The sequence below is a fragment of the Martes martes genome, assembly GCF_963455335.1.
Source record: "Martes martes genome assembly, chromosome: 7".
NCBI lineage: Eukaryota > Metazoa > Chordata > Mammalia > Carnivora > Mustelidae > Martes > Martes martes.
The window spans coordinates 115,619,387-115,642,530 of record NC_137894.1 but is presented as its reverse complement, the minus strand read 5'-3'; the positions used below and the strand labels follow the sequence as shown (position 1 = coordinate 115,642,530).

General features: G+C 56.3%; 1 protein-coding gene across 2 annotated transcripts in view; it reads right to left on the bottom strand.

Moving 5' to 3' along the window:
* Nucleotides 1-23,144, bottom strand: part of CCDC88C (coiled-coil domain containing 88C) — a 126,390-nt gene that overhangs the window by 39,358 nt on the left and 63,888 nt on the right. Inside the window, exons 5-14 of one of the 2 annotated variants that reach the window (XM_080809124.1) lie at nucleotides 22,974-23,032; nucleotides 22,224-22,307; nucleotides 19,434-19,574; nucleotides 18,977-19,161; nucleotides 18,218-18,299; nucleotides 17,726-17,884; nucleotides 8,678-8,824; nucleotides 7,895-8,039; nucleotides 4,720-4,904; nucleotides 872-1,009 (exon numbers count right to left, since the gene is read on the bottom strand). In XM_080809124.1, the coding sequence (XP_080665250.1) occupies nucleotides 872-1,009; nucleotides 4,720-4,904; nucleotides 7,895-8,039; nucleotides 8,678-8,824; nucleotides 17,726-17,884; nucleotides 18,218-18,299; nucleotides 18,977-19,161; nucleotides 19,434-19,574; nucleotides 22,224-22,307; nucleotides 22,974-23,032 (1,325 nt within the window). Of the gene's footprint in view, nucleotides 1-871; nucleotides 1,010-4,719; nucleotides 4,905-7,894; nucleotides 8,040-8,677; nucleotides 8,825-17,411; nucleotides 17,552-17,725; nucleotides 17,885-18,217; nucleotides 18,300-18,976; nucleotides 19,162-19,433; nucleotides 19,575-22,223; nucleotides 22,308-22,973; nucleotides 23,033-23,144 lie in introns of those variants that run through there. The other variant, XM_080809125.1, reaches the window with a different exon arrangement.

Here is a 23,144-nt window from a genome sequence, read left to right as displayed (position 1 = left end):
GTATAGGGCACTCGTGACTTTGTTCAAGCCAAAACACACCCACAGCAGCCCGAGTGATTCAGAAATGCAAGCCATAGCTCTCCCTCTGATTCAAAAGAATGGACGAGATTTCCCTGGTACCTTTCACCCTGGCCGGTGGGACCCCCACGACCTGGGCCCGTCTGCCTGTGGCCTTACACCTTACTTACACCACTCTCCCCCAGAAGACACTGCAGGGGATCTTCTCTCTGCCTCGAACATTCACCATCCTCAACGCCCCCACCCAACACCAACCTTTACCACCCCTGGCTCCCCCTCATCCTGCAGGGCTCAGGGTGACTGTCAGCTCTGTGCCTCTAACATGCCCAGCACGCCACAGGACATGTACCTTGGGCATCATGACCTCCTTACTGCCCAGAGCTCGGGGGTGGCAGAGCGGGAAGAGAGAGACCTGGCTTCTGGCTGGCATCCCCGAGCCACTGCACCAGCCCTGGGTTGCCCACCCTGGGACTTCTTGTGGTGTGAGCCAAATAAAGCCTGGAGGCTGGCCCGGGCTATCTGCTAGGACGCTGTGAACGCCTGCAGCTGGGTCAGCTCCTTGTCCTGTGCATTGCAGGACATCTGGTAGCCGTTCTGACCTCCACCCACGTGCCATCAGCCCCTTCTCTCCCCTCCTCCCAATCACGACAATCAAAACCAGGACAGCCGGTGTCCCCTGGGAGGCAAACTCTGACCACCTGCTCCTCCACGGTCAGTTCAAGAATCGCTGGTTTGGGGAGCAGCTCAGCTGGGCAAGCGGTGACCCATGTGTCGCTCATCCACTACCAGGAAATGGCTGGAATCCCAGATGTGCCCTGTTGAGGGTGGGAGCATCCGTCCCGGAGACACCTACCTGCCTGGCTCTGTCAGCCTTCAGGCTCTCCATGTCACTCTGCAGCTGCTCCTTCTCTCTGATCAGCTCCTCACTGAGGGTCTCCAAATCCTGGTTGCTCTGCTTTTCCCTCTCCAGCTGCGTCTGTAACTTCTCAATCTGTGGAGCCCAAAGACCCAGCCCGTGCACGAGTCAGACTTACAAGGCGAGCTCCGCTTTAGGACAAACCCAAACCCATCAGCTTCGCAGAATACTCTACTAGGTCTCTTCTCGAGGAAAAAAAACCATCCTGACGGTGTTCCGTAGCGATCTCAGTCCTGAGCCCACACCTTGCACTTTCGGCTCGGGGAGGAGGGGAAGGTCCTGGGCGCCAAGTCCTCCTCAGCCTCGCTGCTGTGTTCTCAGCCTCCTCCAGGTCCCTCGCCTCCGTCTCAGGCCTTGTCCACCCACGCGAGGGTCGGACTCCATGCTCCAGGGGCCACCAGCCACTACGGCCTGATGCCCTGCAAGAACCTCCAGCTCACCCTCGTCCCTCTCCCTCCCCCTCGACTGCCGCCTGGGTCGATGACACTCCTGTTCACACAGCTGCTTGGAGCCGTCTTCTGACGCATCTCTCCTTCCTCCTGCACCCTCCAGGTAAGTTTGTCCCCGAGTCGTGTCCTGTCTGCCCGTGCTGCTCCCCACTCCACGTGCCCATCGCCTGCCCCAGGCCAGACCACGTTTCATCTTGCCCGGTCGACCACCCAAGCCCCTCCTGGGCACCAAGCTCTCCTGCTGGGCCCCACCAGTGCCCGGGCTTCCTAAACATGAGCCATCTAGCTCCAGCTTGTCACAGTTTTGCTCCATGCCCAGGGAGCGTGGTAGAGGCAGAAGCTGACTTAGCGGGCCGTTGGCAGCTCGAGGGTTTCAAGGGGGCTGCCGGCCCTTCCTGCTGACACCAACTCCTTATCACTGCAGACAGGAGTTGGGAAAAGGGCAGGGACTGGAGTCAGAGGGACCAGGGTTCAGGATCTGGTCCCTTGCTCCTAGCAACAGGACCAGGAGCAAGTCTCTCTAACGGACACGGGGCCAGAGGCGTCCACCTTCACGAGCTTCTACCAGCACGGAGCACTCAGCAGACAACGGGCCCGTGTCTGGTGTGCCCATGTCAGCTGACCTTCCTGAGAGCGTGCGGGCGGTTACGACCAGTCAGCACACAGAGGGCAACTCTGGGCAGGAGGAGCTCAGTGACTCACCCAAAGCCTTACAGCGAACACCAGTCAGAGCTAGGACGCACACCAGTGGGCCACCCCAGCCCTGGTGGGGTCTGTGCACAGTCCGGGGGCCTGTGCCTTCTCAGCTCACCCCCGAGCTCACCGTTAATCTACCTCACTGTCCCTTCTCTCCCAGAGAGAGGCTTCTAGTCTGAAGACGTGATTTCCCCCATCCCTGCTGGATGCTCACTGTCCTCTTTCTCCCTTTCTGGTTCTTTCTGCCATGAAACTGGAACCCCGATTCTTATTCATCCCGGAGGGACCACAGTGACCCTGGCGGAGCTCGCTGCCATCCTGCCAGCCCAGAGAGGACCTTCTGTCCTTCCTCAAGACCCCGCTCAGGCTGTGGGCTCCCAGGGTATGTGGGTGCCAGGGACTTTCCTCTCAGCCGTGGGGTTCTGTGCTCCCCCAAAGGGTTGCCCCCTTCCTCTGGACATAAGGATTCTTTACCTCTCGGCTCAAGGCACAAACTCTCATGACCATGACACAAAGTTACAATCACCAGAGGGAGATGGTTTCTTTAACGTCGTGGAAGTTCCATGAGTGAGAGGGAGAATATTAACTTTGGGGAACGATGTTTCCCATAGACATTGCAAACCTAAGCAAGCTTACAGCCTGGCCTATACTCGGGATGGCGGGGAAAGCCAGGCTGGCACCAGGGGTCTGGGCCTCCAGGTCACTGTGTCTCCGCTGGCCCGTGTCCGTCCTATGCTATGCTGTCTGGACTACCTCCAGGAAAGTCAGCGTCAGGGCTGTGTCCCTTGTGGGGCTCTGCCAGGTTGGTGGTTCACCTATGGGCCAAGAAATGCCAGCTGGTAGCTGAAACACAGCCCACAGAGAGGACAGCAGGGTGAGGTGACCAAGGCTGGGGAAAGGAAAGAACATAACCACTCGAGCCAGGTCAGAACAGATCCAGCCAGGCCCTGGACAGGCTGAGCAGAATAGGGAGGAGAGGCGTTCTGGGGGGCAGGAGGACCTTTTTCCGGGGATCCCGACACCAGACACAGAGGGCTCCAGTCTGGGAATAGGGGCACCTCCTTTGCACCGGGAATGCTGTGCCAAGACACGTTTCCCATGGGCTGTGGCTGGGGAGGGGGTGTCCCCTGGGGAACTGATGCAAGAGGAAATGGGGAGGGGCGAGAGACGGGGGCTCAGGAGTAACGCTGGGCAGGCAGCCCCCACCGCCAGTCCTGTCTGCAGCAGCAGGGGGCGGGGGGGGCATTCTGGGGCGGACCCCGAGGGCAGAGGGAAGTGTGAGTGGTGGCCTTGGAGGCCAGCTGGGAGCTGGGCCAGCGAGATTACCCTGCAGCTTTTCTATGGCTGACCACGAGGACCTGCAGAGTCAAAGGTTCTCATCTCTCTAAAGGTCAATTTTTTTTTTAATCTTGGCTGAGATCAAATTGCCATTTATAAAGACATTCCTGTGCTAGGCCCCCGTGAATCTAAAACCCCAAACCGTCTCAGTGCCTTCCACTTGCACGAGGAGCCAGGGCTTGAGAGGGGGTGCTTCCCATTGTCCTCCGGGAGACCACCAAGTATCCGGCACCCAGCAGGCTGCAGAGCACACAAGCCTTCAAAGGGAGGAGGAGGGTGAGTGCTGGAGCTGGGAGGCCCCCGGAGGGGACCGGAGAGACAGTTCTAGCCACGCCTCACCCAGCGAGGAAGTGCCGGGAGAGCCAGGACCGGGGTGCCTGGTCTCTGGCCTGCAGCCCCCACCCTCTGCCAATGCAGCCTCCGTACACGAGGCCGGCGGGACCTGTGTGCAGGATGGACCCCTGCACCCCCAAAGCAGCCATCCTGCACAGCGGGTCGGCAAGCGAGAGCTTCCCCACCCTCTCCCCCCAATGGGATCCGGAAGCAGGTGTGCTCAGAGTCCACATAGCATCTGTGCCATACCGTGTGGGTGAGAAGGCCGGAAGCCCTGGGACCAACACGGGACCAACACGCGGGGGAGCTCTCAACGGCCCCCTCACACACCCTGGCATTAACTGGGGTCCTTGTCACCACAGAGCAAAGACAGTTGGCAAGCTTGTGTCTGTCCTCCCAGAGGTCTGGGCTCTGCTGTGCTAAATAGAAGACCCAGCAGTTGTCCTGCAAGGCAAACACAATTCAGCCTTCTCTTCTTCCTCATCCCATAATCCAAGAGAAACTGAGCTCTGACCTTGTTTTACCACCAACAATGCCCTAAAACTGTCCACCTGTGTCGCATACACACACACACACTCACACGTGTGACTTATATCGCTGCTTCCTCTCCCATGTCCCATCCTATGCTTTTTAATAGTGCACTTACTCTGTGCCAGACCCTTGACCTACAGTAAGTCCTATCATCCTTACAATCCCCGTTAACCCCATTTCACAGATGAAGACAACAGGGCACGCCGAGGTCAAGTCACATGTGGGCCACACCCTCAAAGAAGTGGTGCAGGGATGAGCCCCACTGCCTCTTAACTCTTGTCGATGACCTTCCTGTCCCTCTCTTATAACTGACTGTGGCTGCACCGCAGTCAGCCTCTCTCCTGGGCTGTGCGTGCTTGCTACCCCTATGTGCTCTGCCTGCTGTACACTACAGACAAGGGCTGGGGGAGGAGGTCACCCACCCCTGGCTGGGGTTACCTTCTTGCTGAGCTGGTGGTTCTCCTTCTCCAGCTCCCCGCACTTCAGGCTGTTCTCCTCCAATGCCAGGGACGCGTCCCGCAGCCCCTGAATGGTGCTCTGGAGGCTCTGGTTTTCCTTCTCTAGCTTCAGGATGCGGCTGGAGGCACATTCGTTCAGCTCAAACACAAACGACTTCCTAGAGGCTAAAGCACAAAGTCGGATAAGAGACCAACAGAGATGGCCAGTCAGTGACATTTCTGTGCCGGCCTTGGGAGGCTCAGCAGGAGGGGCATGGTAATCGGCTAGTTATGTCTGCCATGAGCAGTAAGGTGGCTGTGTGGGTATGTATGCCTGGTAGCTGCCATCCTTCAGACAGATTTTGTAATTTCACGACTGTATTGGAAAAAAATGAGATGATATATGTAAATTTATTTAAAATTCTAAGTGAGATGAAAAGGTGAGTTGAAGACAGAAAAAGATTATCTATTCTGCCCTGAAAAGGCTCAAATACAAATGAAGAAGGGGGCACCGACCCAAGAGTCGTGAACTGAACACAAGCCGGGAAGGTAACTCAGGGGGGCTTTTTTGGAAAGGAAGAAAGAATGTACATAAAAGGCCATGAAAGAAGAAACTGTGGGGGGTGGCGGTGGTGTCTGGGTGGCTCAGTCATTAAGCGTTCTGACTTCCACTCAGGTCATGATCCCAGGGTCCTGGGATCAAGCCCCTGCTCCCTGCTCACTGGGGAGTCTGCTTCTCCCTCTCTCTGTGCCCCTTTCCCCCGCTTATACTTTCTCTCTCTTAAATAAATAAGATCTTAAAAAAAAAAAAAGAAAAGAAGGCATCAGAGCTGTCCTGTCCCCACCTGTCCCGTCAGTAGTTCCACATGCTCCGTTCTGGGAGTCTTACCACACTTGCTAACACAGCCTCCCCACCAGCTTCTTATTCACTAGGCCAGGGGCTGGAGGCACACGGAAGGGACGGCTTTCATAGCAAGCACATCAAGCTGGAAACAAAACGTGTGCATTCACACCCTCTGCTGATTGTAAGAACTGGAGGCATCAGCATCCATCTTGAAGCGTTCCTCACCCACCAAGGATGGCAGGACAGCCTCAACAAGCTGGAGTGTCCTACAGACCCCAGGCAACAATAGGCACGCCGCGGAGGCGGTGGCGGGAGCGTTCGCCATGCCGACCCTCCCAGGCTGGCGTACACATCAGCACACATGTTCTCAAGGGACACACATGCATGGAGGGCTCAGTCCCCACCATGCTATAAATGCAACGATCCCGACCTAAGACCCCAGGGACTCAGGACCCAGGATCACTCGGACCATACCTCTGCAGCAACCATGGGGAAAAATAATATTCTTAAATTGTGGTGTAATACACAGAACATAAAATTAACCATTTTAGTCATCTTCAGCATCCAGGTCTACGGCGTTTGGTACGGTCTCACTGTCCTGCCACTGGCCCCGCCGTCTACCTCCAGACTATGTGGTCATCCCCAACAGCAGCTCTGTGCTCACGGCATCAAAGCGAAGGTTCCACAAGTTAAACAATGGAACTGATTACAAGTCTCATTTCCTCTTCAGTGAAAGGCAGGGCCTCAGAGACCACCATGAGGACACAACAGTTTATCACAAAGAAAACCAATGGCTCTTCGCCGAGTGCTGTGTTCATCAGCATCCCCAGCAATCGGGAGGCGTGGGATACGGGTGCATGTGTGTGTGTGTGCATATGCGTGTGTGTGGGGGGGATGGGTTTTGATGCAACCAAGAGGAAAGGTACTCCGCACGGATCGCCTGCCCGTGGGCCAGGCGCAGTGTGACGCTTCAAGCCTCCTGTCACTGGATATTCATGGCAATCCTGCGAGGTGGTTTCATTACCCTCATTTTGCAGGATAAGAAACTGAGGTTTAAAGGAGGTCATCTAGCCAGCTAGCTCTGACTGGAGAAGCCACCACAGCACACACGCACCAGGATGTTCAGGCTCTGCTCCCCCTATGCCACCATTCAAACCAACGCCCTTCAGCTTCCAGATAAGCACTAGGAGCTGGGACCACCAAGAAGAAATATCATCACTGACCTGGAAGGGCTCACAAACATACTTTAGTCTGAATCGGTGAGACTTCCGACCCCATCAGCTGCCCCTGGTCTCTCACTGAAACCCTCGCAGTTGGTCTGAGCCTGTCCTAGGCAGACCGCACCACCTCTCTGCTCCACCAGGGGGCAGGGGTCCTCCCCAGTGGACCTCAACTCGCAGAGCAGGGGATCCCTGGGACTCCCCAGCCCTGTGGGCCCACCCCAACAGCACAGGGGCACCAAAGCTCGGACAGAACTAACTTCTCACATAGATTAACAATTTACTCAACTGATTTTAGGTTCAGAGCTCAAAGATAAGAAATAACCAGTTGCTCTCAGCGACCTTTCCATTATGCTCAGGCATTGTACTAGAATTCGAAAAGCCACCCCCAAACCAGCCAATGCCCTACCAACGCTCTGTAAAGTTCTAAGTAAACATTAACTTGCGTTATCAGGTGCAGAAGTACTATTTTTGAACAAAGGAACTGGCTTATTGTTTGCCCAGCAGGCAGAGCTTCCTGCTGCCGGGCTGACTCCTGCCCCACCCACCTTCCCCCAGGCCAACACCTCTGGGGTGCTGGGCAGCCGTGGCCATGCAAGCACAGGGGGAGAGAAAGAGGTCCGGGTCCTGCGAGCAGCAGCCACTTAGCAATCCCCACCCGGAGAGACAGAAAACAGACTGCATCCATCTTGCCCAATTATGCAAATGAACAGAGGAAATAACGCTGGTGGTACAGCTAGAGTGGAGATTAATGGCCCCTGGGGATGTCACCTGCCATCCAGAGCTTTCAACCATCCACAGAGAAGCCTAAGATGTCCTCTGGGGGTCAGCATGCTGTAATCTGGAAGCTCCTAGGACGGTCCATATGGGAAATGAGAAAGCGGGCAACACTTAATTTGCATTTCACGTCCCAACAAGGAGGCTGCCAGACCCCTCATGTTCTCCTGGGGGAGAACTGCAAGGAAACTGTTCCAAATGGTACTTGAAAGAAATCCTTTTTACTTGAGGGCGAATGGACAGACTGACATGGAAGATTCTGAGCCAAGCGTTCAGCTCCCCGGCCAAGAGAGAAGGGGCAGCTGGGTTGGCTGGAGACACCAGGCGCTACCCACCGTCAGACAGGTCCGCGTTCTTGGACAGCTGCTCCAGCTCCCAGCCGAGGTGGGCGGACTCGTTCATGCTCTGCTTCTGGGCTATCTCGAGGACCATGTTTTCCTCCAGCAGCTCCTCAATTCTCTTCTTGTCTGTGTCCCGGTCCTGGTGCAGAAAGAGGGAAGGAGTAAGACCCCAGCCCCCCAGACACCTGCCCTCATTTCCCCCAGGATGAAGGGACTCCATGCACCTGCTCACTGCAAACAAACAAACAAACAAACAAAAAAAACAAAAAAGCTCAGCTGCAAGGAAATGTCTCCAACCCCAAAGCCAGCTGTGAGAGTTACAGCTGCTAAAAGGCACCCTGTCCCAGTGACCTGGATGATGAACAGAGTCCCGAGGTCTCTAATGAACGCTGTCTGGACAGAGTGACATACCACGTGGGGCCTTAGAGAAAGTACCGTGAGGCCAGGCGGCTCTGTGGCCTTCAAGCAGGCCCAATGGGCCTTGAAGACGCTCCCGCATCACAGCTCAGCCCACACCGTGGAGGCCAGCAGAGACCTTCTTGCAAAAGACACACGTGGACATCCATCCTTACAGGAAAGCATGAGCAGTCGAGTCCCGTCTCATAGGCATCAAGTGCTGCCCCCTCCACGGCCCCTGGGACCACCATGGCAGCAGCAGCAGCAGCGTGAGCCCAGGGCCAAAAGCCCAGAGAAGAGCAGAGTGTAAACCCGAACCTGCCCCAGTCCATGGGGGATGCAGTGATGGCGGGAGGGGTGGGGGGGGAGTGGCAGCAATACCAGTTCCAGGTCGTGAAGCTTGGACTTGAGCTGCAGGTTCTCCTTCTCCAGCTCGTGAACTTTGTCGCCTCGGGCCCGGGCCGCGGTCAGCTGCTCCTCCAGCATGGCCTTGGTCTCAATTAAAATGATGTTGTCTTCTCTCAGCTCCTGCTCCGCAAAGACACACATGAGAACTGTCAGATGAAGGCACCTGGGTCACAAGGGCTCGAGGATCAGACACATACTGCAGGGGTGAGGCGAGGCTGCAGTGCTGGGGGGAGGGGGTGCAGGTGTGGGCGGGGCTCCACCTCTCAGCAGCTTCACCCGTCCCGTCCCCCACCCCACCCCGTCCCATTGCGCCAGGCCAGACGGGAGTCGTTACTGGAAGAGAAAATCCATCATTAGGCAGCTGCCTGAACTCTGGCCCTCCTTCAGTGCACTCGTCCCCAGTGCCTACTTCGTGCCCCCGTGGTAGGAAGGCGTTTGGCACCTACAACCTCATCTGGGAGGACAAGTGGACACTGCCGAACGACATGGGATCTTGCCGAGCCCCATTTCCTTAAGCAGGAAGAGGTGGGGCTGAGAAACAGTCCCGGGCTCCAAGGCTGAGTCCAGTCCTCGGGACTCAACACGTATTTCGTGATCAGGGTCCTGGGAGAAAGGAGCTATTGACACGAGCTTTTGTTCCAAACCCAGCTTCTATCCGAACATCCCACATACGTGCTCTTGGACAAACAATGGTTCTAGAAATGAGGAATCTCTAAGACTTAAGTCACAGAGGGGAACCCCACAAATTAGCACCCCACTCCTTGTATGTTAGGCACGTGCCAGGTGTGGAACGTGATGGCCATTTCCTCGCAGGCCCCGTTCACGTAGGAGGGGCCGATGGACTCTTAATCCTGCACCAGGCGGTGCCATTTCTCCTCCCCTCCCTACCCCACTAATGGGGCCTCTTGGTTTTTCCTCTCCCCGGAGCCCTTCCAGCACCATTCAGTATGTTGGAGGCACTGAGTTTCCCCAAATGCCTTCACAGTGTGCAAACACCCAGATGTGGGGACATGTCTGCTTTTCTCGGTGGCAGTCTTCAAAGGCTTGTCCCGCTGACAGCTAGGTAGCTCCTGCTTGCCCACTGCGTGTTCATTCTCCCTGCATCAGAGATTCTCAGGAAAGGGGAAACCACATGCCTTCCAGTCAGCGGTCACGGTTCTGATCAAAGGCTGGCTGTGGAGGTAAGCCTCAGGGTTACCTAAGTGCCCTCTTTCTGTTAAGAGAACGTGTTCACCATGAGGCTGGTCCTGCACTGGGTGCTCCCTGCCCCTCCCTCCCTCCCTCGGCCCCACAGCCCCAAGAGGGAGGTAGGGACTGTCCCCTCCTACAGACGAGGAGACTTATTTGGGTAAATTAAGGAATGAACCCAAAGCCATGAAGCTCAGGAGGAGCTGGGATTTGAATTCCAGCCCGAGAGCTCCAGACTCGTGTTCTCTCCACTGCCCTCAACTGCCTGCAAACCATCCTCAGGGGGTTCATGGGGGGAAAGAGGCCCCAGCCAGCAATAATGATGTGACCTACAACACACAGAGAGGTTTCGAGCAGGAAGAAGGCCTGGCCTTCCCTCTCTGGCCCCCACAGTTCACACCCTGAGTTCCAGCAGACCCACCCAGCCGCACTCCCCATATCACCTCACGGCTGGGCCCTCAGGTCCCACCGCACAAGGCTGTCCCTTCAGCCTCATAACCAACTCCTAATCAGCCTGCAAAACCCAGCCTGGGTTGCTCCCTCTGAGAAATCCTTGCAAATTCTTTCTGTCCTGCCTGCTGAGTCAGGTCCTTGGGCTCCCAGAGTGCTCTGGACACACCGTGAGGCAACGTGGGCTTCCCTCCTCCCTGAGACTGTCAGCTTCCCAGGGTAGGGCTGTTCCATGTCTGTTCTTGTGGACCTCAGAGATATGTTCAGTAACACCTGTTGGCTGAATCATGCCACGGGAGGGCGGGGGGCAGTCAGAGGGCATGTGACATGGGTCCCGAAGGACTCAGCGACCTCCAACAGGCAGGGATGGAGAAAAGTGTACAGGAGTGAAACAGAGCATGGAACACAACGGTTTTTAACTACTTCCCAAATATGTCTCCCATCATCGCTTCTCGGCCTTTTGGCTAAGATCAAGTGCAAATACGTCTCCATCTTCGGGCCTCCACCTCCATCTTCGGGCCTCCACCTCGACCTCCACCATATTCAAGCCAACAGAAATAGCTCAGCTTGCCTCGTGCACCCTACTCCCTCAGAAGCGAGAAACCCGATCTGCGCGAAGTTGTGCCCGAGCTGCTCCAGCAGGCCGAGGGCTCGGCCTGGAGGACTGAGAGGCCTCGTTCCTCATGCCGGGGCAGCAGCCCGAAGCCAGCCCGCCCCTCTGCAGACCTGACCTCGACTGAACCAGGAGGCTATTTCAAGGCCTGACCCAGCCCCGTGAACAGCTGAGGGGCCACATTTAGGCAGTCACACCCAGGCCTGATGGCTGGTCCCCAAGGGCTCGAGAGCTGCCACCGCTAATCTGGCACGGTGACCAGGAGCAAGGACCGGGGATATAGGCCAACAGGCTCTGGCTCCCAGGCCTGCCAACATGCCGTTAGCCATGGGACGTGAGGCAAGAGCTTGTCCCTCCATCAGGGGTCCCTCCCTCTCTAACACCGACAGGGTGGACCGGGGATCAGGTACGGTAATGCCCGGGACGTACTCCAGACACGGCGCCTGAGGCCCGGGGAGCATGGGGCTGTCACCATCTCCTCACACCCCTGGAAGACACCGGTCAGCCCGGCAGCCTCCGAGCCTCCATCCAGCAAGCAGCAGGCAGAGACTCATTTCCATGGGGCCTCCTTGGCCCCAATGAGCACCAAACAGAAGAGGTGGCAGTGGGGTGGGCCTGGGGATAGAATCAAAGACACAACCAGCTCCTTCCCGCTGGGCTCAGACCGCAGCACCCAGCCCAGAGGTGTCCCCGGGAGGGAGACAGGGCCCTCCACTCCGGCAGGCGCGCCTCCCGCTCACTCCGTAGAGATCACCTCCTGGCAGAACTCCACCTGCTCGGCCCTTTGCACCGCGGTCTGCTAAGCTCCATGGAAGGTTCTAGGAGCACGGTGGACTGAAGTGGAAGCCTAGCATCGGATCTGCCCTGCTTTAACTTCGCACCGTACCGAATTTTATCAGAACTCCTTAGAACACAGAGAAACGCAAAGTCTCTGGTGGAAACGGAAGATCAAGGCTCCAAGGTTCTCGCTCCGTTCCCTGAATCTGAACCTTCCCCGCTTACAGCATGACGTCCGAATTCCCACGTGGACTGCTGGAGGCCAGGGCCCCCTGCCCTTCCGCCATCACCCCCTCCTCGAGGCCCCCCATCTCACCTCTCCCCCGCACCCTCTTTGTCATTACAAGCCCCCTCCCTTATTTCCTTCCTCAGCAAGGCCGCAGCCCTGCAAGCAGACCCACGTGTTTCAACGCCAGGTCTGCCTCCTTACTGGCAGGGCAGGCTGCACGCGGTGTGGAGGAACCCTCAGCTTTCCCGTCTGGAGAAAGTGAGAGGAACCCGCAGTGGCCGCTAAACCTTGTGGGCCACCCTGAGGTGTACAGGTGATGATGTGGCTGGAGCTTAGCCACTCCCGGCAGGTAGAAAAAGCTCCAACAACCCAGTACTTACTGCTCATCTAAAAACCTCGCTGTGCATCTACCCTGGGCCAGACCAGAGCTGTGTACTTCTGGCTTTTCAGGCCATCAGTTTCTGTCACAACGCCTCAACTCTGCAGGTGTACCAAAAGCCGCCACAGAAAACATCGTGCATGGATGGATACAGCGACGTTCCAATAAAACTTTATACTTACAACGGATGGGGGGTGGGATTTCAGCTTTGATGGACTATAGTTTGGACATCCCCAAGCTACACAACACGCTCGAGGACTCAAGCTCTAGGTCAGTGAGGCACAAGCCGGCGGGGACAGAGGAACACTCCCCATCACAGCCCCACGGGATGAACACTGCTGGGGGCGTGCAGGGGGCCTATAGGAAATGAGAAGCTTGAGAAGGCCCCGCAGATCTTGACCTACCCTCTCCTCATCTGGCCCTGCTGGGGGAGACAGACTGGGCCCAGGACGCCTCAGTGGGGCAATGGGGGGACCTGAAGGGGGTGAGTGCCGGACAAGGGGCCGAGTGTGGATTTTATCCCCAGAGCAATGCACAGATGCCCGAGGAACTCTTAGAAGCGTCACCATGGTGGCAGGACAGAGGGATATGAATGAGGACAGACAGAGGCTGAGCAGCCGGTTCAGATGCTTGTGGAGGGCATCCTGGGGGTAGGTCCTGGGGTCAATGACCAACGGCAGAGAAGGTGGGCAGAGGCCCTCACTCTTTAGCCTGCCTTCGGGCAGTGGCAAGGACATGCTGGCAGGTGGGGAAACGGGCTCTGGAGGATGGGGAGCCCCTGGGGCCGGGCGGGGCTGGGGTGGACTGCTCACGGATCTAGCTGCTAACTGCCCTGCCAACAACCCACCCCACCCCTTGGTGCAAGATCGGTCGGTTCCCATGTCTCGCTAGGATAAGTGCACTGGAAACACGATGCCAGGGCACCCCCTTTTACAGATGGGGGCAAGCCTCACTCAACAACCCAGCAGGGGGTGTGGCAACTAGGACTGCGCCCTGCTCGGTCTCCACCTCTCAGACTGTGTTGACTTTGGAGCTAGCACTGCCCAGAAAGCCATAAATCTCAGAGGAGTGAGGACAAGGCCTGTCTTACCTTTATTCTGCTTAAGATGCACACAGTAGCGAGGCACCTGCCCTTTGCTGTTGGGAATTTCAGCCAAAAGCAAACTGTGAGACAAGACGAACCTCCAGGAAGCAGCTCTGCCTCTGTCCTCCTCCCACATGCCCTGCTGGCAGGAGTGAGGCGGGACACCTGCTTGCAAAGGGGAGTCAGGGACCACCAGTGCACCCACCCCATGCTTCCCTCCACGCCGGTCTCTTGCCGCGTGAGCCTTCGTATAAACCAGACTATGAGCCACAGAAGAGCTGTCAGGAGTGTAACAACAAAACGTGGAAAATCATGGTCCATATTTTTCAAACCAAAATTAACCCTGCCCCTGCCCTGAACTCCAAGGCCTTTGATCAAAAGTTTCCTCCCATGCGGCACTAACACATGCTGTCCCCCATGACACGGGTTACCGTGTTTCTCCTCAGTGAGACTGGCCGGGATCTCTGGGAAGGCACCTGGGCCACCTGCCATGCCCTGTGTCTAGAAGTGGGTCCCCTATGGGGTAGGTATCCACAGCATGAGCGGGCATGAACACAACAATCATGCTTGTCTTGCTGCCCTCCAGCCCGTTCACACCTAACACCACTCCCTCCTAGAGGGGTAAAGAGCTCTTGATCCTTCCTGTCCTTCTCCCCAGGCTAAGTCTGTCCACTGCTGAGCAACGGGGTTCTGCCCGACTTGTGGGGTGATTATGAAACACCCAGCGAATGCCAGGCCCCGGGCATGCAGTCAAATTAAGACCCGGTCCCCGCCCTCAGGGGCTCCAGGGGCACACAGGAGGCCTCCCGCTAAGGTCCACCCACAGACCTGCCATCCACCCTGCCTACCCCATCTCTGGCCCAGAAAAGCCAGCAGGAAGGAAAAAGCACCCTGTCCATCAACGACTGGGGACCTCATGCCTGGCAGAGCAGAAGAGCCATCTGGGAGCGAGCCCGCAGAATGCACATTCTTAGGGTCCACTCCCAGGACCGAAGATGGTACCCAGGAATCTGCATTTTGAACAGGCATCCGGAACGGTCACGGACACAGCCGCAGGTGGATACAGACCACATCTTGAGAAACAGATGATCTAACACGCACGTGGAGTGGTTTCACAGCTTGAAACTGATTAATATTTTACATTATCTCATTAGTAAGTTGATGTTAATCCCGAATCAGCTTATTCAAAACAGTTAATGCCCACTGCTATCTTTTTACTTTTCACCCCTCCCCGTATTTTGTTATGGAAATTTAAAGTACCCTGAAAAGTTGAAGTAAGTATTCTGAACGTCATGCACAGACCACCAAGATTTGTAATTAATGTTCTGCTTTCTCTTTGTCACACGTCTGCCCATCTATCCAGCCCTCTGTTCATTTTGTCTTTGGTTTTTGGATGTGTACACATCATCCTTAAGCTCTTTTCTAATCTGATTTTAGCATATGCAGGTCAATCTCAAGTCACAGCCACATTTCTGTATGTCACTGCACACTTCTCATTGTTTAGAAATTGTTCGGGAATCTTATGGTGAATCCCTTGGGAATGGGCATCTGCACACCCTGGAAAATCTGATTTTCCATAAAAGCCGGGCAACCCTGTTTACTGAAACACAAACACGGGCCCATCCAACACACCTGTGCATCAAGGCGGTGTTGCCCCTGACACAAAGCACAGGGGGGGACCAAGTGGCCCAGGCCTAGGCCCCCACATTTGGGGCCAGACGGCCCACCTCCATCCCTGGGGGCCCCCAATACTGCTGGCTCTCCTCCTAAAGCAGCCTGCTTTGAGGTTTCTGAGCTGCATTCCAGGTTCACTGCCAGCACAGAGCCAAGTGCTCCGGTGAGCAGCCAGCTGTGGGGGTTGGGGGGGGGTCTAGGCAGGGGTCTGGGAGGGGGATACTCCACGTGGCCCAGCGACAGTCAGCTCTGCAGACACTGCCCCACGAAAACCCCAGACAACATTCTTTCAACAAGCATCTGTCCACTGGTCTAGATGCTGAGCATGTAGCCACAATCACAGCAAACACACTCCCCACCTCGGGGCCTCTGCCAGTGGGAGTGAGGGAAGCTGCAGCGGAAAAGGAGCCTGGAACATGAAGCAGACCCGGGTCCGCACGGGATGCCATCGACCCCACGCGGTCCATGCAACCGCCCCGAGCTCAGCGCATCCCCAGAGCTGCTGTGAGAAATGAACGAAAGCACACAGCTCTTGCTCTACTCCTGCTCAGCCCCTCTTGGCTTTGTGGCAGGGAGCGGGCAGGAGGAGGCAGGCCCGTCTGGGCGGGTGACACCTGGCTGGTAGACTTCTCTCATAGCCGGTGACTTCCTGACATCCCGTGATCCGTTCCCCACCCAGCAACCCCAATGTACTTTCTGAAACAGAAACCACACTGTTCCCCTCACTGACATGCTTCCTGAGGACGGCAGGTACCTTCCACGCAGGGGCCTGGGACTCCCCTCCAGACAGTGAGCAAGGCTCATGTAACTCCTTCATATCTAAGAAGGAGTGCCCACGTACTGCCGTCCGCTGACCCCTGTTATCATGGGCGTCATAGCACAGCACAACTCATTCTCTCTCAGGCAGTCTGAACTCTGCAGACCAGTCCCACGGCATCAGCCAGCCTGGGCTGCAAAGCGTCTGCAAACCTGCCACCTGCCCCCAAGTAAACACCTCATGCAGACACATGCTATTTCTTTTGTGGCTAAAAAAAACTAAAGCAAAATTTCAGGCCCTACCAGTTTCACGGTAGCTCTTCACTAGGACATGCATCAAGGTGAAAAATGTTATGGTTGCCACAGAGAGCCATGAAACATAAGAACTGGGGAAATCGGACCGGGGGTCCCAGGAGAAACCCTGAAAGTCTGGGAGCTCCGTGAAGCAGGGCACACGTCATCCTGCATCTAGATCCCTCGTTGTTGCTGCAGCTTCGCACTCCACAGATGCTCCACGGGCTGTGTCCAGAGGACTGCACAAGGCCGCTCGGACAGGGCCAGGCATGAGCACGGAGATCAGAGGCCGGATCCTGACACCCACCACCCCACGGGACAGAGTTGGCGGAAGAGGTGGGAATCACACTCTGCTCCTGATCCCACTGGGGGCTGCATCGGGTCCCCCCCCATCACCACCAGTGTGCAGGAGGCGCGGCTAGGGCAGTGGTCTGGGCAAACACGAAGGACTGTCTCTCCTTCTCCCAACTATGGCATTTCTAGTAAGTGAGGAGAGGCCCTGCTGTGTGCCCACGTCCCAGAACCTGTCTGTCCCAGGATTTATGCCTTTCAAATTCAGCGCAGCCAGCCAGCCAGCCAGCCAGCCAACCATTTCCAGAACAAAGCCAGAGCTGGCGTCCCACCCGCACCCCAGGCTCAGGCCAAGGCAGCAGCACCAAAAGGCGCCTGCTCCTCAGGAGGTAGGGTGTCACATTCCTCAGGGAACAGATACTCCTTGGGCAACAAAAAGGCCCTGCCCCTATGGCCTCCCACCCTCCTCCCATGGCCCTGGGGCAGGGCCCGCCTGCTGCAGGAGAGCCTGTCTGGTCTTCAGCCACACAGCCTTCCCTAGGAGGGGTCGGCTGGGAGAGGACCACTGTGCTCCCCAGACCTGTGCTCAGTCCCCTCAAAACCTACTGGGTGGCAACTGGGATTATTTCTTACCAAACAAGCCCACTTGGTATGCGCTGACATCCTGATTCTACCAGCCCAGAACTACTTCCAGAGCCCCCGGGGTTAGTGACGGGGGCAAAACCCCCGAAGCCTTGGAAAGGAGGGTCCTAGAACCTGCAGCTGACCTGAGGCAGTTGGGGTGAACGGCTGAGGCATCAGGGACCCCACCTGGGTCTTGGTCTCCAGTCCCGTCAGCCCCGATGCCCTCCCTGGCGCCATCCACCCAGAACCTCAGGATCTGAGTGGGTTCCACGACTGAGGGCTTACTATGGGACCAGCCCAAGTGCCAGGAATTCTGCCCCTTTCATCTGAAAAAAAAAACTCATGAAGTGGTAGGACTATCTCTATTTTAAGAATGAAGAAACGGAGTCCTGGCAAGGGTTAACCACCAAAAACAGCAAGAAGAAGAAAAAGAAAAATCCTTGAGTAGAAGGTCATCACTGTGGTATGAAGCAGTAGAAGGAAAAACCCTAAAAGAAATCAGAGGACTTCATTACAGGAGCTCTCCCTCCTCCCCCTGCCCTCTCCACCTCCAGCCAGGCAGGGAGCACAGAGGGGGACCGTCCAGGGAAGCGTCGCCGTGGAGACCCCATGGCTCCCTTTTCCCCACACCTGGCAGGTTCTTCTGGGAGGCGTGGGCTCACCTCCATGCGGGCCTTGTAGAAGTCCACGTCATGCAGCTTCTCCTTGCAGCGCACGAGCTCCATCTCCAGCCTCTCCACGCGGTTCGCCTTCTCCCTCAGGGAGTCTAGCTCGTCTCGGTAGGCGCGAGCAGAGCGGGCGTCAGCCGCCAGCTGGATGTTCTGGAAGGTGGGAAAAGGCAGGGGAACCCAGCTCAGGGCATCCCTCTGCAGAGGGAGGAGGGGTTGAGCCCCGGCGGTGTAACATTTCCAGGACGCCCCAGGAGAAGCCATGTAATGGTGGCCGGGCAGGTCCATGTTGTGGGGGGGTCCCCCACACACATGGTCACTCCCCCACCAAAGCAGTTCTCAGGACAACTGGCTCTCAGGCCATGCTGCTTTGGGCCAGACAGAAACAGAGGCCTTTGCTGGAACCTCCTGAGGCCGCATTCCCAAACCTCCAGGCCACAGTTCTGGGGGAGCCCCCCAGACATGCGCACAGCCCCTCCCGCTCACCTCCTGCTTGACTTTCTGCAGCTCTAGCACCAGCTGGTCCACCTCGTGCCTGGTGTCCCCAAGCTGCTCTGTCTTCTCCTCCCTGGGGGCGACGTGGAGGCATCATGGTGAGCTCTCCTCAGTTAGCACCCCCACCAGCCCCCCACCTCACGAGACCACAGCAGGGAGAGAAGGGGACACTTCCGGGAGCCAGGAGGGCTGTCTGCAGACCGAGCCCGCCAAAATGTTCCTACTCAAATTCTTCTCCCATTTCTAACCTTTAAAAACCTGCTCTCAAACACCCCCCACCAGACACGGGATTTCCTTCTGAGGGTGCGGGCAGGTAAGAAAGCTCTAACTACAGGTGCATCCCCCACAGCCAGGCACGCAGCCAGGGGGAGGCGGGCAGCTCCCGGGGTGGGGTGAAGTGAATGTCACTTCACCTACTGCAGAAAAGAGGGAACAACAGGTTCACCTGATGGGGGGAGCCACATCCTCCCTCCAGGCAAGAAAACCTCCCCGGGTATGATCACTCCTGCCCCTGACCAGACTGGTGTGGACAGACGATCTGTAACCTGGACCCGCAGGAGCCCAGACAGGGAGGTGACCGGGCCACGTTCAAACTGCGACCAAGCTCGGGGCAGAGCCCGCTGACACTGGGGCCTATACCAGCACGCTCCGGTCGGTCACACCACGCCAAGGGAGACGGCACGACAGACACTGTGCTGGCGAGCCCCTACACGACAGCAGAATGGCAGCCCGGGGTCACTGGAGACTCACAGTTCCTGCCTGACACGGCGCAGCCTGGCCTTGGTGTCGGCCAGCTCCACGGCCAGGTGCTGCTTGTCCTCGCTGGAGAGGCTGCTGGTGGGGCTGGGGGTGGACTCGGTGCTGGACGACTTGAGCGGGCTGGGCGGCTGCTGTGCCTGCAGGTAGTCCCGCTCCTGGGTCAGGTCCACGATCAGCTGCGGCGGGGGGGCGGGGGGGGAGCAGTCTCACCAGTGCAGCCCACACGGTGCCCGTGCCCCCCCACAACGTGGCCACACACGTCAGAAGACAAGGAGAAAAACCCTGCTGGGAGCCAGACACCCCGAGAGAGGGAGGCAGGAGAAAGGGGGTAGGAGTTTTTAAGAGACGAAATATTCAGTGGGACAACCAGGAGCGTATGAATGGAGGAGCCCCCCTCGACCAGCTCGGCATTTCTAGAACCTTCTCCCGCTGGTGTCAGGGGACACACCTCTGTGCATTCGTCTCGTTCATCGATGAGCCTCCTGAGATGAAACACCATGTTCCTCGAGAGGGCCTCCAGCTCCTCTGGGGCCACGTCCGGGAGCTCCAGCCACTGCAGGTCAAACACGTTCTCCTGGTTGTGGGTCACCTGTGGGCACAGGGGCAGGCGCTGCCGAGGCCGGCCAGGAGCATCCACCTCCGGCTGGCTGACCTGCCCCACGGACAAGCCCTCTGCCGTGGGAAAGGGGCTGCGTAAGGAAGTGCCAGCTCCCCTCAGCAAGTCACTCCCGCTTTCAACACCGCCTGAAATGAGGACCTGGGGGTTGGCTTTAATGCCAAAAAGCACTCCTCCAGTATGGTGTTTCCCTAAAGAGTCCTCTGATGCTGTTCCCGGAGCACTGCCAGCTTCCAACACAAGGCAGGGAAGCCTCAGGAGCTCCGAGGGGGAGGAGAGGGACCGTGTGTTATTACTTCCAACCCAATGGGAATACAGCAAATGTTAAATCAAACTCTTCTGCCGGAATGTTGGGCACAAGACAATTTTATCGGGGGGTGGGGGCGGGAATAGGTCTGAATCAATCTAAAGCAATCTTCAGGTAAGCCTGTATCTCATCCCCAAAGGTCACGTGAGATCTTCCCCTTTCCAACAGGTGTGAGCAGAGGCCCACAGCTACGTCTGTACTGGGCTGCCTCTCCGTGGCTTCTGCAGGCCTGACTTCTCACCTCCTCCCCTTCCAGACCTGCCAAGGGTGCACAAGCCCCCTATTTTGAGTACCTGATGTTTCAGTTTGGGAAGAGAAGTAATCTCAGGTTGAGACTCAGGTCTCAACAAGAAAATAAAAAATCAGGGCTATCCACTTAGTGAGGCACACCAAAAAACGTTCTTAAATTTTTCAGAGCCGTGCAGAGACAGAAAATAGTTAAACAAAAATGAAAGGCAGAGGGGTGCCTGGATGGCTCAGTCGGTTTAGTGTCTGCCTTTGGCTCAGGTCATGATCCCAGGGTCCTGGGATCGAGTCCTACGTTGGGCTCCCTGCTTAGCAGGGAGCCTGCTTCTCCCTCTCCTGCTCCCCCTGCTCATGCTTTCTTTCTCTCAGATAAATAAAATCTTAAAAAAAAAAAAAAAAAAAAAGATAGGGTCCTTTAGTTTCTCAAAAGGCACCCCCTTTCTTACCTCTCCCCACCTTACAAAGGAAAAACAGATTCAGCTGATCATGAAGGATCAGGAGAAATCTCAGCCCATGGTCCAGGGCAAGCTCAGGATGAGGAGTAGAGGCTGAGTGCTAGGCCTGCCCCAAGCCGAGGCTGGGGAAAGGCCTCTGAGGAAGGAGCACAGGGGCTCAACCCCAGGTGCACGTCAGTCGCCCAAGGAGCTTTTATTTATTTTTAATTTTTTTTTAAAGATTTTATTTATTTATTTGACAGAGAGAGAACACAAGCAGGGGGAGTGGGAGAGAGAGAAGCAGGCTTTCCACCAAGCAGGAAGCCCGATGCGGGGCCTGATTCCAGGACCCTGGGACCATGACCTGAGCCAAAGGCAGATGCCTAACAACTGAGCCACCCAGGTGCCCCCCAAGGAGCTTTTAAAGGCTGGTGCCCGTCCTCCCCCAGTTCTGCACACCTGGATGTCTAAGCAGCACCCGACCAATTGTGAAGGCCAGGCCCCTCCACCAGCCTGAGAGGCATACAGGACTCCTTTCTGGCTACATCCCTTTTATCTCTCTAATATCCCTCTGTCTGAGCAGGAAAGGCAGCAAGTGGAAAGAACCCTGAGTCTCAAGGACCCCAGTCCCGGAATAAACACTATTTTCCAAACACAAAGACGTGCAAGGAAAGTTAAAGAGCAGAGTCATTCTGAGGCTCACCGTCGCTCAGCCTGATACGGGGGCTGAGAATATCTGCTTTGTTACTGACTTTCCCTGACAGACCCCCACCCTGTGACGAGCTGCCTCCGTCTCCTGCTTCCAGTCCTGGCTCAGAGCTCACCAGCCCCACGCACCATGCCCTGCGCAGCTGTGGGAGCCCCTGAATCCAGGAGCTGCGGTCCCTGGTGCTGGCACGGGGAGCTCTGCCCCCAGCTGCCCCTGCCAGTTATCCACCTGCTCCTATGAGCTCCCGCCTGTGTCTTTTTTGTATCTTCACCGCAGGCTGAACTGTATCTCCGGATGTGATTAAAGCATACAGTGCTCCTTCTAGAGACAGGGTGGGGTGGTGGTTGGGGGAGGAAATCAGGTGGGCTCTTGCCTCTCCAGGCTCACTTTCTAGTGAAACCAGGTCCACCTAAGGGCAATGGTGGAGGGGCTGCTCTCGGTGCAGAGCCCTCCTGACCCAGGAGGCCTGGTCTCCTCACAGCCCCCTGGGACTTGCTGGGTTTTACCTCCCCAAGTGGGGGTGGCTTGTTTCTCTGCCGTGTCACCAACAGAGGCGGAGAATCTCTCTCTATAAAGATCTACCATTCGAAGGAGGGTGACATTTGCCAGAAGACATCCTCAGGGTCTGTAAATCAAATTCTGAGCCTAAACCACTTGACAGCTCTTAAAAATAGTCTGAGTCCATATTAGGCAAGAAGAAGAGGCAAAAGAAGACTTGATTGAGGGTTTTAAAAAATTTTTTTTTCTTATTTTTATCCCGTTTTAGCTTGCCGAAGGTTACCTTTCCAAATAGAATCAATGTGTCTGCGGCGTCTGCATCCCATTAGTGGCAAGATCATTAACAGGTGACCTACTCGGTAAGCTTGTCCCGGTCCAGGTGGCCACAGGAGCAGTCTACAGCCACGCCCCTAGAGCCACACACCTACCTCCTGTATATGGGCCACGATCCCAGCTTGGGTCTCAATGTCCAGCTGTTTGATTCTTTCGATAAATTCCTCTTTTCTCTCACACTGTGGAGGGTTACAGGCATTAAAGGAAGCATCGTGCGAGGGCGACCTAGGGCCACCCCACCGCCTAAGTACGGTTTCAGACCAAACTGGTCAGCTACCTCTTGGCTTTCTCCTTCACAACCAAGCAAGCTCCTGTCCACCCACCAGCCCTCCCATGGAGGTTTCTCTAGAAGTTGTCAGATGACCCACCTCAGACCTACAGCAGACTCACCTAGGGGGTGATTTTGAAAAAGCTCATCCCAGACTGACAACACCAGGTCAGGTGGGGGGGGTGGGGATGCCGAAATCTGTAATTTAAATCAGCTCTCCGGGGGATTCTTAAACAAGCAAAGAACAAGAACACCCGGTCTAGGCCAGAAGCTGGCTAACTTCATCTGTAAAGGGCCAGATGTTTTTTTTTTTTTTTTTTAAAAAGGTGGCCACAAGCCAACGTGGCCACAGGCCCTAGTTTACTAATGCTCCTCTAGATCTCTAGATGCTTCGATACTGGGGACAGTGTGCTAACAGCATCCTGGCCCACGGGTCCCCACCTGCTGTCTGGCCCACGGTGCCTTGTGCCAGACACAGTGGCCACTGCGCTCTCAGGAACCCTAGAACTCCTCCTTCAGGAATCCCAGCTCAAGACGGCTGAGAGTAGGGCATCCCCATCCCTGGCCCAGTCCTTACCTGGACGGCACAGCCCAGCACCAGAAGCAGCAGCTTCTTGATTTCTTCCATGCTCTTCCCTAAACCAAAAGAACAACATATCTAGTTAAGCTCAACTGTTTGTGAAGTTTCACCGGGGATCTCTGTCTGCTGCAGGGGGGAGGGAGGGGAAACCCAGCTAGAAAAACGGTA